At 39.3% G+C, this 15,686-nt stretch overlaps 1 protein-coding gene across 4 annotated transcripts in view; it reads left to right on the top strand.

The window, feature by feature from the left end:
• rps6kc1 (ribosomal protein S6 kinase polypeptide 1) overlaps nt 1-15,686 on the top strand; it is a 122,434-nt gene that overhangs the window by 85,306 nt on the left and 21,442 nt on the right. For all 4 annotated transcript variants that reach the window (XR_009708768.1, XM_061242327.1, XM_061242326.1 and 1 more), the window contains one exon: nt 14,564-14,646. Coding sequence is in view for 3 of the 4 variants with exons in the window: in XM_061242327.1 (XP_061098311.1) it covers nt 14,564-14,646 (83 nt within the window). In the remaining variant the exon portion in view is untranslated. The remainder of the gene's footprint in view (nt 1-14,563; nt 14,647-15,686) is intronic.

Here is a 15,686-nt window from a genome sequence, read left to right as displayed (position 1 = left end):
GTTCTCTGTTGTGTTTCTTTGCTGGGATTGTTATCTCAGCTCCTTGCCTCAGTCTCTGGATATTACTCATTGCCTCTGTGGGTCTGGGTGTGGGTTCTTCAGTACATCCGGCAGTCTGCCGGGCTGCTGACGGGAATCTGTGTGCAGCATGCTGCAGCCGGGGATTTTCTTACAGGCCGTGGCTGTAGGGAGACACGCACATCTTTCTCACACATTCCGGTCTTCCAGCGTATATCTTCACCCACTCACTTACCCATATGCAGCCAGCCCAGTGTCGAAATGGCCGAGCCCTCGCCAAAGCAGAGATTTGCACACTCTACCTGTGTGATCCGTGGACTTTCTGTCACCATTCATGTTGTTAGAATATAACTGAACTCTGGTGGAGGTTCAACACTGCTGTGACAGAACCATCAATAAAACAAGTACAACACATCACACTCAATGCTAACTGAGTATTTTTATATTTTTTTTAGATCAACAAACTATACAGAATGTTCATAGTTTATCTAGGGACAGTAGATATCAAGTACAAGTATGTACGTTACCTTTCAGATTAGAGGGTTCTTGAATGTGTGTGGTTTTGTATTTCATACAGTGAATGCTGATGCATTTTTCTTTCACTGATTTATGTGCAGGTTAGCCGTGGTTAGTAATGGACAATTGACCAAAGGCAACATGACCTAGGAATATTCACATTTTAAGTGGGAAAGTCTAAATTCAGAAATGCAAAAATGAAAGATGTTCTTATTTATGCATGTCATTGTAATACTGCTCTCTGGACCTCACAGGTGAATGTGCAGAACCAATTTCTATATGTGACTGCTTTATTGAGGGGGTAATTACTGAACCATCTTTTTCTGTCGGACCCTGTGGAAGATTACACAAGGCTTCCCGTAACCTGATGTGATGGAGGAACCACAGGTCATATCTGGGATTGTGCACAGTTTTGACTTTTACAAAACTCATTTGCGCAGCTTTTTCATTTCGTCTGTAATTTTGAAAGAATCTTAAAAGTACGGTAATGTCCATTTTCCCCCAATTTTACTAAAATAGTAGATGTCAAGGCAGGGAGAGGTGGCCGTGGGCAATCATCTAAAGAAGCACTTTGGGGATTGGATGAAAGTGTGCGGAGAACACATTGAGAGATTCCTCCACTTATTTATGAAGCTAGTAGGTTAAAGGGGATTGCTTCAGCAGGCATCTGCCCTATCCTACGCCTCTTTTAATAAGTTGAAAGCATGATTTCTACAAGTCCAATCCAAATACTTAAGCCTTAAAGCAGGCTGGCAATGCATTGCCTTTTAATGAAAAAAGGGGAAAAATAATCAAAACGTATGTCAGTCATATAATGACATTAAGGCCACCAGGGGTCTTCTTCGAATTGAACCCATGAAAAGTTGTTGGCTTTCACATACCTAGCATTTATGAACCTACTTAGTAAAGCAGTCTTTGTGGAGAATGCCAGGTTCACCTATCCAGACACATTCCATGGCGTCAGTCTCTTGATACTTGCAAAAGGTAAACCAAATAACTTCAAGCTTTTGCCAGTTCATGAATCTTGATAGAAATGCAGCCGTTTTTCTAGAAAATGCATGATGTGAACTCTGCAGTTAAGTCTTCCGCTTTATCGCTCGTCCTTTCCTTTCCATTTGACACTTCCGTGAAGTGAAATTACTGCAAATTTGAGGATGTCTCCTTAAAGTGTTTGCTTTGAAACACTAATGATATTGACTCAGGCCCAAAATAAATCAAATGGCATTTGATGCCACGTCTGTAAATCGGTGGATCTTAACGAGCTGACCTTTTAATCAATTCCCTTGCAAGATTCACTCTATCCATGCCCTCATTGTGTAGTTAGTCGTCTTTGACTGCTGAGAAGTGATTAAAAAGTGCTGTGTCCATGTTGAGGAAATGGATTAGGAGAGATGAAATCGTTTACCATGCGTCAGGCATAGTGACTACATTTGTTTAATTTCTTTTTTTCCATTTTCCTCAGTGTAGTGCAATGTTGATCAATGATCAAGGTTTGCTTGACTTGTAAAGGTATTTTTTTCTTCAACCTCCTTTTCTTCCTGCAACAGTAGTTTGCCTCTGGTTGTTCTTGGTAATCTGCTTTACAGATTGGCACCATTTCTGACAAACGATTTCCAACTGAGGGAATTATGGCTTTTTGGTTATTTCTCATCCTGTTAGCTGAATTGTAACGATGGAGCACTATAGCCCTGTGTATTTCTTTCCTCCTTTAGAGGGATGAAACAAATTAACTGTCTAGAACATTCTTGTACAACACCAAGATCATTTAAATAGTTTTTTTCATTGATGCTAAAAAACAAAACAAAACAAAAAACATTCACCCATACAGCACAGTTCCTATAATCTAGAAATGCATAGTTTGTCTCTATGTCTGTATATATATATATATATATATATATATATATATATATATATATATATATATCCCTCTAGTAAATGTTTCTTTTTTGTTTTTACATCCAGTGCCACTGAGAGCTATGAAATAGTTATAGATCTTCAATAATGGCAGGAGCTGATGAAGAATACTACATTTAGTATAAGGCACCAAGCCCCACCCCCCTTTAGCAGAAAATGCAGTACCACAAAATATCCAGCAGGTGGAGTCATATGCTGTCATGATACAGCGTCAACCGAGTCAGCTTCCTGTTTCCAAGTGTTGCTTCAATCTCTGTGCATTCCTCTTAAAATGTTTAATCCTAAAATCTACAGTGAACTGTGAGGTTTGTTAAAAGTATAAATGTGGAAAAAGGTGTGGTGGGGTTTCACCTATGTGAATAGGTTAAGGTCAATGTATTATCAGTAGTATAAACAAGTAGTACAAACAGACTTATTTTGAATGGAAAGTTAAATGTTTTAGAAATTGGAAAAACAAGATATGTTTTCCCTTTTACAATTCGCACAACACACACACACACCTGTATTATTTGATTTGAAAGATTTTCAGTGAAAATATCTGGTTTCATGTTTTAAATGTATGACTAAATCTTGGTAAAAGGTACAGACCATGTATCAACACCATACTATAGAAATGCAATTCCCCAATCTAAATGCAAAAAAAAGAAAGAAAAGTGTGGATAATAACAGATATAGAAAATAACTATGGAATTTCTGAAAACGACCCCATCTTTAAACTGCTGACATTTGCTTTTGTCCGTTCATCTGTTCCACCTACCAGTCCAACCTACTGACTTTGATCTTGTTCAGGGTGAAATGGTATCATCTTCCTAAGCACTGCTATTAAAAAAAACATAGTGCCTAGCTTGTTTGTCCTTTGTAAATTATTTTTTGGCAGTTGGTGTTTAGAGTGGGATGTATTGCGGGCACAGTGGAATTTAAGCAAACTTGTGCGCAGTTTGTAACTTCATACACTCACAATGCTCATGTATTTCAGTGTTGTATGTTGTCCTGCTTGTAGAGCAAGATCCCTGCAGGTTTTTGAAGTGCACGCATTTTAGTATGTGGATGAGCTACAACCTTTTCTAAATGTGGAAAATGCCATTCAGGTCTGTCAAACATGAAAGGAAGGATTTGAATACAAAACATATTATTATTATTATTATTATTATTATTATTATTATTACTATTGCTACTTCTACATTTACTAGAAATGGCGTAATGAAAATATTTGGAAATTGCTGTTATGCTTGACTTTTGAAGAGCCAGAGAAAAAGCTTTTGATTTGGACTGTGCTCACATGCTCAGAAGGTCATTATTTATGATTTTGGTCTTTACCCACCTGTGAATTCTGCAAGAGTATTTGGTGACATGACTAAATCCCTGTCTGAATTGACCACTCACTCGGTATAATACTTTAGGAGTCAGAATTATCAAAATTGAATAATTATATGTGTGAATTTAACCATTAAAGTCATATCTTAATCACGTCATGTAAATAAACTACTGCAACCATTTTGTATTATTTGGCTTTATGTAGCAGTAGCTTTCATGTTATTTAATAGCACTTTAAATAAAGCAGTAGTGTTTCTGTTAGTGTTGGATGGATACAGAAATGGACACATACCGGACAGACTTGCGTTTTTTTCCTTCTTAAATATTTAAAACACTGAACTGCACTTTGAGTGCTTCAGATTGCCTGTGTGTACGGCTCTCATTCCCAATGCCGTGTGTGTGTACAGGCCTGATTATCACTGAGTTCTGGAGTGGCGCTTCACACACTGTTCCATATTGTGAGCAGAAAGCCAAACAAAGAGAGGCCGCCGCTATCACTGCAGTCAGGCATGCTAGTAAACAGCCCATTTCAAATCTGGAGGTAAACACTTCAAACTGTGTCTGCTGAGCAAACTTTCCTTTTGTTTATTTATTTTCGTTCTGAGGTCTTTGCGAACATAGCGGCCGAGCCCAAGTTTCACAGTGGAGTTCATCTCCTGAAATCTTGGAATTAGTTCAACAGCTTATGTAAAACTGGAAAGTCGATACATCAGCTGAATATAACGTTTATTTGTGCTTTTTGAAGAATTAGCCATATTTGTTTCAGACTACATGTCATTGTTAAGCTTTTGGGTGTTTTGGGTCCTATAATGTAGCTTGCTAGCTATGTACCAAACAATGGCAAATTTAATTATGTGGCAAAATTTGTTTATCATGTTTTGCTCATGTAGTTAATTTCTGGTCAACGCTTTGTAATTGAGACTGCAGGAAACCTGAAAAGCTGAAAACACATTGAATGCAAAAAATATATATAATAAAACGGTGTCATTGTATTGTAATGGATTGTGTGCCTTCTGCACTCAAAATTGTAATATTATGCCTGTGGTGTAATTATGCCTAGATGTAATTTGACTGGAACCTTAGGTGTAGGTGGGGTCTACCATGCCAACCTGGAGCCTTTGCAGATGGAGGCATTTAAAGGGGATTTTTAATTTATTCAGATGGAGGCGAGGAGAGTATGGATGACTACTGTTGCCATAAAAAGAGAGAGATAGTCACTCACTCTGTTACCAACAAGTCATTTACGCAGTGTCTGCAAATTAAATGCAAAATTTGTTTCTATATTAAATTATTTATATCCTCATATGATTATTTGCTTCGACATTTAATTAATAATTTCCTCATTAATTATTTCAGGATTGGCTTTTGTGCACTCTGAAATGATTCAATCTGAGTCTATTATCCAATTGGTTGAATTTTATAGACCCGCCCTCGAAAAATACACTTTAGTCTGGATCAGTCAATTGCATAGAATGAGAGCTGTTGATTAGAGACAAAGTTAGATAGCTACCACTCCTTAGCTTGTTTCTTATATACTTTGTGGTAACCTGCACTAGTGGAATAACAGAAACACATTTGAACGTAATGTAAGTTTTAGTAGCTGGCTAGATAAACATGTCTGACATTTATCAGTGTCAACTAATATTGGTCAGCTCAACTCTTTTCAATCTATTGCTCCTCAAGCTTACTCTGTAAATATTGCAGTCATGAAGGCTGGAGATCATTGCAATTATTTCAGTGCACTGGTTACCCTGACTCATAACCAAGTCAAGCTATCCAGTCTTACAGTTTTTATTCTACCCATACAAAATACTTTTGGCCAGTCAGGATGATTTATCCTCATACATTTCACCCAATAGGACGCACAGAACAAAAATGAATTGCCACAATATTTTTGTGCTAGCAAGCAGATTAATAATATGCAAAACATTTTAATAGTGCTAATTTTATAATAATGTCACAACAGACAGGCATCATACTTTTTTTTAATGTATGATGCAAATTAGCATACGGTTGTTTGAAAAGTGCTTCTACTGGTATCACGACATGCTACAGCAGCCTGCTAAATTTACATGAACTAGGCTACATGCTCAGCATTGCTCGCTATGCACAACTATGTTACGTGAATATTTCCAAACTTCATAAATACTGCACCAATGACCACAAAAATGCTTTGCTATGTGTAACTTCTTGCCAATAATAGATTTGCCTGACTCACCTATATTCGCAACATTTTTATCCACATATTTAACTTGAGATATTGGTTTTGTGAATCAACATATATCAGCTGTTGCTATGGTTTCTCCTAAGCACCCAGCCTTCTGGCAGTGTCGGCTCACTTCAACCAAGACCAAATGTATGAAAAGTGTTTTATTCATGTATTAATAGTTTATTTAATAGTTCTGCCAACTGAAGTAACCCTAACCATACTGACACTTAGTCACTTTGACAATTCCATACATGGTCATCATAGTCTACCATTTTTCTTTCTCTGAGGAATTTGTGTCTTAAAGAGTGCCACACATGACAATGCATAAATATACATCACATTATACCATGAATAGTGCAATCACTGACAAACTCAGAGTTTCTTCTGAAATCTAGTTATTTTTGAAGTTTCTCACAGTCACATGGAAAAATGTGATGGCTTATGCTTTGCACTATCGTTGACTACGGAAAGTACATGTAAACAAAACCACTTATTGGTCTATACTGTTACTGGGAACCTGCCTATTAGTGCTTAGCCACATGCATTATCAACTGGAAAATTGAAGGATATCTGGAGTGCATATAATGGAGACCAAAGAGAGCCCAGCAAATGCAAAAGGCAGAACTGGGAGCTGAAGATTAATTTAGTAAACATATAATGCATGCATTGTCTTTTTTTGCCTCATGTAATCATAGGTTTCACCCAGCCAACATTACAAAATCAGGTGCATGGGCCCAATGGAAAATACAGGAAGTGACATCACATGAAATCAATGATGTCCCAAGAGGACAAGGTAGATGAGAGAGAATCTTTCTTTCCCCTGTTAGCCAGAATTTTTCCATGTGCGTACTTGTCTGGACTGCAGACTGAACATTTTTAACAGTCCTCATTTGCCGTGTCGCCAAAATTATTGTCTGTCTTCCCCATCCCCGGGGATTAAAAAAATACCCCCCCCCTCCCCAAAATAAAAAAAACATTCCCCACCTGTTCTGATCTTTGTATTATCAACAGCCCATCTCCTTATCTCCCTCCGTTTTAACGCCCTCCTGTATTTTTCAAGGAAAAAAAAAAGTGCTGCAACAGCTTCATTTCTGATGACAGATTTATGAACCCGGGCCAAAAGCTAGCAGGGTGCCAGTTGCTGTGGGTCTATAAATATAGAAGGGATGAAACAACATGTTTTCAACAAAAGGGGCTTGGAAACTAAGACATGCTGGAATGACAAGATTATAGTTTTGCCTTTTTCCTTGTTTACCCAAACTGCCATTTGAGAACCGTTCAAATGGTGTGTGTGAGTGGCTTTCTGCTGCTCTGCACCAGTCAGGATCATGACGTGGCATTTGTTTTATTTGTGGAAATTTGCACCGCATATGGAAATTTATTGAAGTTTCATCCAGCTCGTCAACTGTCCTCCAGTGATGCGGCTCAATGTATCACTCTTTCCTCTTTTCAGTGCGAGACGCTTGTTTTTTCTCAACAAGGCCTTGCTAGGGAAATTCATTGCACTGAGTTGAATTACATTTCCCAGATTTCTCGGTTCCCATTTCATGCTATAATGTTTCAGCAATTTATATTATTGTAGTCAGCCCTTTGTTGTAATTTGTGTTCTGCATACTTTTCTTCACTACATACAGTAGTTTGCCATGCAAAACGATATGAATTTTTAATCGGCCTATTTATGTTCTGTTTCATTTTGGCTGCTGGCTGCCATTCGCTTTGCAGATTAAAGATAAAATCCAGCCAAAAATCTTTATTAAGTATGTTCATCCTCACATTAAGTATATATCTCTCATTTCTGTGGTAACACACATTTCAGCTCATAACAAAGAAATATACAGAGCTGCATCCTTTCCACCATAAGATAGTGGATCCAGAAGGCTGTAGTTTAGATGAAGCAAAAACAAGACTCCAAATCTTTGGTTACAGTATCTTAAATATTGAGAAATTGTGGCTTCGGGCACCTGCAGAAATAGATTTGTCACTATTATACAGTAATTCAAAAGATACCATTAAAATAAATTGTGAGAGGAAAGGTTATACTATATGAGTGATATCATCACTTCAAATAGTCTTTCTTGCAGATACAGATAAAATATTTGGTTTTGATTCATTAAATAGTTCTGGTAAAATGGAACATAACAAATTACGATTTTTTTTTTTTTTTACGAGTTCTCCCAAAAAATGAATCTCTTGAAATTTCATTGGATCATTGCATAGTGGGCTTGCTGAAACATTATGGTGACTACTTCACTCTGATGGTTAGGTTCAACATGAGCGTGGTTTAGATTCAACAAGGCTGGCTGCAATCAAGCCTGGCTGTGTTCAATCAGCTAGATCTAATTACCAATTAAATTTGGTTAATTGGTTGCTTGAGTAACTAAGGGGGCAATTACTTTTTCACATGGGTGATTTTCGTGTTTGATAACTTTCATTCATTAAATAAATGAAATAATAATTAAAAAAATGTGTTTTGTATTTACTCAGTTTACCTTTTTCTAATATTACATAGATCCAAAACCATTCAGTGTCCCTTCTGTTACTCTGTAAAGCATCTTTGTGACAGTCTGTTGTGAAATGCGCTATCCTAATAAAATTGAACTGAATTGAGTCTGACAAATATGCAGTAATAGAAGAGATCTGTAAAGGGCAAATACTTTTTCATGGCACTGTATATAATATGTATGTATGTATGTATGTATGTATGTATGTATATATGCACATATAGACACACATATATTTACACTCAGTGAACACTTTATTAGGCTTCTTTTTTACTCTGTGAGGACTTTATTAGGTAGATCTGTACACCTGCTTGTTAATGCTAATATTTATCTAGCCAATCATATGTCCGCAACTAAATGCATAAAAGCCTGCAGATATGGTCAAGAGGTTCAGATGTTTTTCAGAACAAATGTCAGAATGGGGAAGAAATGTGATCTAAGTAACTTTGACCATGGCATGATTAATAGTGCCACAAAGGGTGGTTTGAGTAGCTCAGAAACGGCTGATCTCCTGGGATTTGGGAGTTTGCGGAGAGTAGTGTGAAAAACTAAAAATATCCAGTGAGCATCGGTTCTTTGGGCGTTGATGAGAGACATCTGAGAATGGCCAGACTGGTCAAGCTGACAGGAATGTGACAGTAAAGCAAATAACCACACATTACAACAGTGGTCAAACCTATGTGGATAGGCTACAGCAGCAGATGACCAATAAGTCAAAAACATGTCTAATATATACCAAATAAAGTGCTCATATATACACACATACACATATATAACCATCACATAGTATTCTAGGAGCACTGGGTAAGGTTAGCATAAAGAAATATTTTTCAAGATCTGCATTCCTATACCTACTATGTTTGGCTGTTTGGTTCACATGCACCATTTTTAGAATTAGATTTGATAGCATAACCCTGATGAAAGCAGTCTTCTTACAGCCCTTCATATAGTTATTGTTTATAAGGACTAGTACTACAGTATGAGCCAGACACTGTGGATAGGGAGTAGCACAATGAGTCAGGCAATATCGATAAAAATTGTTGGTTTGAGTCCTGGCATGTACAATTATAAAATGTTATTCATTTTCTTACCTCAAGGAATGTCATTTCACCAAACAATTATTTTTGGTATTTAAAACTTTTAAAATTTTCATTATCAATAGACTTCCATTCACTTTTGGCCTTATCCAATTTTTGGGCAGATGCTATAGAGAGCTGTCTTGGACAGTACAAAATACATTTCTCAAGGTAAGAACATTTAAAATAATATTACTTTTAATGTTACTTTACAGTCAGTCGGATAAGTTTCATGTATTGTTCATGTCTTTATTTCAAATTCTTTCATCAGGCTGCCTTAAGCACTCAGGGTGTGAAACATGGCTCCTCACACAGTACTTTCCCCAAGAAGCATCCAATTTTAACAGCTCTGCAACGTCTTAAATTACATTCTTGGGAGAATGAGCTTGCCCTTTTTTTTAACGAAATAAAGTTTCACTCATTTTAGTATTGGGTCGGTTAGAAGGATGTGCAGACAGTAATGAGTCATGACTTTGCCCTAGTTGCCTGAGCCTTTGCGTGAAACTGTGATGTTCTGCCGTTGTTCTCGCACAACTGATAACATCACCTGTTTTCTTTGCGAACAATGCCTCTTGGTGTCTTTTGGGGAAGTACTTTGTTCCTTTTAGGGGAAGAGCAATGCTTCCCTTCATTACTTAAAGCCATTTTTCTTAAGAGACAGGGGAACTCCTTCAATCGAGAAAGGGGAAGAACAGGGGCAATCATTAGCAGACCTGAACGAATCGCTTCACGTGAAAGGTGTAAAAAGCACCGTGCTTGTTTCCCTCTTTTTTTCCCCAATGGTGCCTTTGATGGATGGAGAGAAATAGAGCAGCAGCACGTTTGTTCTGCACAAACGCCTTGCGCGTCGGTTAATGCCCGCCCCTCTCTCCCCCCATACAAGGGCAGCTGCGCTGTTGGTGGTTTCCAAGGTGCGTGGACAGGCCTGGCATTATGAGTTGGACCGGGAAGACATCGCCTGTGGGGCTCGCTCGGTTTCTGTTCCTGCAAGTCTCTCTGCGGTGCCCTGATGGTTTTGATGAGGCAGAAAATTAAGCCACCAGTTATTTTATCTTTTTTCTTGGTTAGTGGTGGTTTCACCCTGAAGCCCTCCAAAGAATAAACTCCTTCGTGATGACAACTGACCTTGCTGAAAGAGACATAAACATATCTGCTTTAACCCAAGGCAGGGGGGAAATAAAACGGCACGCGTGCACACGCAGGTATCGCAAGTCTTGTCTAATGATTATATCAGAGATAACGCTGTCACAACACACACCAGATACCCCTTGAAGAATGGTAACTCTTTTTTTCATTCTTTTTTTCCTCCCCCTTCCTGTACCAGTCTGTTGTACTTGGGGGTGAAATAACAGTGGTCTGCCCTTTGGATTGTCTTGCAACCTTGGCTGCAAAAGAGCCACGGCCCCCCAGGGTGAAGGACTTCATACCCGATCTCCAGTCAGCTGGACAGGCCCTGCGTTAGCCACGCGTTGCTACTGCCCCCAGAGCCGCCAATCAAGGACTCGGGGCCATTGTCTCTTCATTATACCCGCGCACCCACCTCGCTCCTCTGGAAACAAAGAGGAAAGACATAAAACAAAAAAAAAGCAATGGGGGCCATCTGGTGGCCCCAGGAGCCTTCGGAGCTGACCTCCCTGTCACTCTTGCTGTCCATCCCTTCTCTCTAAACGGGTGTGCTAGGCTGGGGCACATTGGCGCTCTTCGGCGGGGGTACAAGGGGGAAGCCAGGGGGAAGTGCGTCCTTTCACCTTGAGAACATTACAACTTGGTCCCACAGACCTGCCAGATCCGTGGGTAGACTTATACCCTCTAAAAACCAAAATAAAAAACAAATGGGTGGTGGGGGATGTTTGTTGTCATCCAAGGAGAAAAGCCTGCAAGGAATTGTCCTTCCTAAGTAACTGTAGCCTGGCTGGAAGCGTTTTCTGTTAAATTTATTAAGAGCAACAAAGGATATAGCAAAGAGAAAGCTACAAAAATGCAGTCGGTGTGGGGGGGTTGGGGTGTGGGTTGGCCATTAAGAAGTCTGGGCAGGTCACGCAGATGGTGAGCGTTTTCCTGCAATTTGACTACATTTTATCATGCAAATGATTCATTTACAAGACTGCCACTTTATTCCTTGCCACTGTGGTCCGCGCTTATTTGTGTGGGGAAGGAGATCATGCCAAAAAAGATTCATTTGGGTAACTGCATTTGCCGTTAAAGTCGTTTTAAGAGACAGGAGGCCTCCTCCTCCCGTCCTGTTTGAAGTTATGAAAAGAAGGCAAATGCAGGTGGAGATGTGGGATTAATCTGATAGAAATGGAGGAACATCTGAGAATTTATTTTTCATTTAATCACCTCTTCCTACAACAAGCCACTCCCTTTGGAGTGTGTCAGCATTTATTTTAGGGCTTTACAAGAGTGAACTTACTTTATGAAGTCCATACAGTATGTCAAGCAACTTGTATACAACATGTATTTGCAGTTATAAGCAGCTAAAGTTGTGAGGATCAAAGAGATTCCTTCTGCTGTGTGGTAAAATTGAATGCATTAATAATAGGTATGTGAGTTCTGTGGGACTTGCTGTAGAAGTAATGAGTACATTTTCTGAAGCCAGGATATTAAGCTTAATGTTGTGGCTTACGGCTTATTCAAAACTCCAATGACGTAGAGCGAAATTAACAGGGTACACTCAAATTCAAAGAGACATTGCACATGCAGGAGCATGCAGGGGCTAGTTGCATCGTGCCTGGTGTCTTGGTTAGCTTACAACCGTGCCTTAAACAGTTTTGCTAGTGGTCGTATGGTTATGCAGTGCAGTCTTATGGTATTTCATGGCATGAAGACATTTTTGTGCATGAGTGGTCGCAGTCATGCTGTGTACGTGCGCTCCTTGTTAGCGCCACCATGAGCCCAGTGTTGATGTCTTAGTTATAGGGAGCTGTTGTTAACCCTGGTTTTGGAGAGCTACTCAATGCTTGGTTTGGAGGCCCGCAATTAGCTCTGTACATCCAAACCAGCAAGTAATCACGGTGACTCAATTTATTAGCTGATGATGGAAGTAAAAAGAAGCTAAGCTAGCCTCTAGTTTGGACTTTACACGTGGTGCAAATGGACCTAGGTATTTTTTTATCTCACTGTTTCATGCTAGCTTAAATTTGAGGAAGGGATATGATGGAATGCTTTAAGAGTAGGTCACAAGGTCACATGTTGCTGCATATCAAACCTACCATGCATAAAGAAAATAAAATAAAAATAAAAAACACTGAGCCGCATTCCAAAAGCTTAATTTTAGGAAAAAGAGTAATAAGATCCAAAGTCCAAAGTGAACAGGCTTTGATACAACAAAGCATTTTATTGGAAGTGCGTTTTTAAATGTAATATTTATTTTACATTTCTTTTATGTTGATCTTGCTGTATGTACACTATACCAGGCTGTGATTATCCAGTTCTGTAGCCATTGCACTGCTTGTTCTATTGAATATTAAATCAGATCCTGTAGCCTAAAGTAACCCGGCACTTGAGTACTTTTTTATGTAGATACTTTCTTACTCTTACTGTAGTTCCTTGGATGACTAGTTTTAATCTTACTTGAGTAATCCTTGAGCAAGGCCCTTAACCCTGCATTGCTCCAGGGGAGGATTTTCTCCTGCTTAGTCTAATCACCTGTACGTCACTCTGGATAAGAGCGTCTGCCAAATGCCGATAATGTAATGTAATGTAATGTAATGTTGTCCCACGGATGGTGAGGAGATGGTGAGAGAGGCAGTAAAGAACCCAAGCATCCTCGTTCAAGAACTACAGAGGTTGGTTGCATCTTGGGGTACCATAGGATGCCATTTACATACCAACAAACTCTGGAAGAGTGGAACAAAGCCCTTATTGAGCACAGTAAAGAAAACCAAGCATCTTGGAATTATGACTGAAGGGAGTGCTATGGTCAGATGAGACCAAAATGAATAATTGGCCATACACTCCATAAACATATTTGATGGCAAAAGAGGAATGCATACAAGGAGAGGCAACAATGGAGGTCAAATATGGAGGTGGGTCATTGATGTTTTGGAGATATGTTGCTGCCTGTGAACTATTTAAGATCAAGATGGATCCATGTTCTGCCATGGCCTTGGCAATCTCCAGACTTAAATCCCATTAAAATCCTGTGGTTTGAACTCGAGGTCGTGTTAACTTAGAATTCTGCATAGCTGCCCTTTCAACTTTGTACAGCTTCCCGTAAACTTGCTGGTTACTCATCGCGTACATCTTCTACCTCTTCGTACCTCGATGGCTGGCCGTGACTGATTCTTTGGCAGGTGTTGCTGTAATTATCTAAACAACTCCAATTTCCCAGAAAGGGAAGCTGATTGCCACTAATTTCCCTGGGAGAGGTTGAACCAGGCTGTGGAGTGAATATCCGCATCCCGTTGATATTGCGGTACAAATGTTTTTTTTCCGCATGATTAGGTGAAGATGAAACGTCTCAGAACCCTCTCATTGATCGGACATTCTCGATTGTAATGCTTTCTTTGTCACGTTGTTCCTCTTCCATTTCAAGTGGGGCGGTTACCGTAAACCTGCGGTAGAATCAAGCTTTTGTGTCCCAGAACTGTCTTTGTTTGGCACCCAAATAATTTTGCACAACATAAAACATAAAATGTGTGCTCTCTCCTTGTGCAGTCTGAGGATTAAGGTTTCTCCTTGGAGCCTAAAGACTGTAAAATTAATTGGACTTGAACAAATATGGTTCTGTGCTATAGTAAACTGTAGTGTAGTATTCAGCACTTTCGTATGTACACATATTGTTGTCAACTTTTATGTATGCTGGAGTCGTAAACATGTAGTATATATCAGATTTTTGACTGGCGATTTAAGTTTTGTTTAAAATGCGATGCGTCTGAAGATCAAGATCAGTGATGATCAGTCTGCCTTTATAAATAAATGAGTCCCTCTGAATAAAGGTATCTATGAAGTAAATGAAATGTCAGTTGTGTAACATTCACATTCTCTTTCTCTTCTCATTTTTCTTCATATAGAAGTTGGAAGCATATGTGAGGAGACCACTGCCTGTGATTGGTGGAGTTTGGGTGCCATCCTGTTTGAATTGCTCACGGGGAAGGTAAGGAGAGGTTTAAAAGAGAAGGTTCCTTCCAAGGCCATGTCTGCTCCGGTGCTTCTCCCACATATCCAATCCAAAAGCTCTCACGCTACGTCAGCCAATCATGGTGGGGGATTGGTAAAGCTTTCTCCCCCTTGATTGGCAGATAAATGTGAATGGACATCCCAATTTACTAATGGCCTAAGTGCAAAAGGTGGCTAATGCATCCACAAAGTGCTAAAGGGGGCTAATGCATTGCTGAAATGAAGGAAGTACTGTCTCTTTCTGCAACAGAACCCTTTAGCGGGCAGCATCACTGTTCTTTCTATTAGAGTTGCAGCCTCTTTCTATTTTGCTATGAGGTTGTAACATTCCCTCAGGAGATTTTCTATTCTGGTTGTGGCAGGATTTTTTGTTCAGCATCTCTTTCAATGAATTTAATTGTCAGCCCGTGCCAGTTTTCCATTGCTACTTCTAGCCCAGTCAAAACAAAAACCTGGATAATTAAAAAGTAATTAATCTCATTATCAGATTTTGCAGCTTTCTGTTCTTTTCAGTGCAAATAATATTTAAAATAACAATGAGAAGAGTTTGTCATACACTTAAAAACTGCAAGTCAGATTTTTTTTTTCATGCTCTTTTGTTGAACCTTTCTGCCACTGAAACATCAGTAATATTACACACTGTGAACAAATACATCTATGAATAAACGTAATCAAAATATGTCATTGTAATTACACAAAAGTTGGAAAAATTTAATATAACAAAGAGGGAATCGGTTTTACTAAAAATCTCACTGGTGTTACATACAGGTTAGTTTTGGCAGAGAAAGTGGAATGAAGGTTGAAAGTCACCCGGAAAGTTTGAGTGGCAAGGGTGTAGAAGACCAAGAGGATGCGCGTCTTGGCTTACCACGCCGGCTTGGCCCTTTCCAGTTGTGCCAAGGTGTCCCTGCGCCAGCCCTCTCTGCCCCCTCCTCCATCTGGTAGAGCCAAGGGGTCGAGGGGAAGGGCCGGATCTCTGGGTTATTCCTGGAGCAAAGGCAGAAGTATGGCAATGAA

This window comes from Conger conger, chromosome 5, assembly GCF_963514075.1.
Source record: "Conger conger chromosome 5, fConCon1.1, whole genome shotgun sequence".
Lineage (NCBI taxonomy): Eukaryota > Metazoa > Chordata > Actinopteri > Anguilliformes > Congridae > Conger > Conger conger.
The sequence above is the reverse complement of the archived record's forward strand: the minus strand, read 5'-3'. Positions and strand labels throughout refer to the sequence as shown.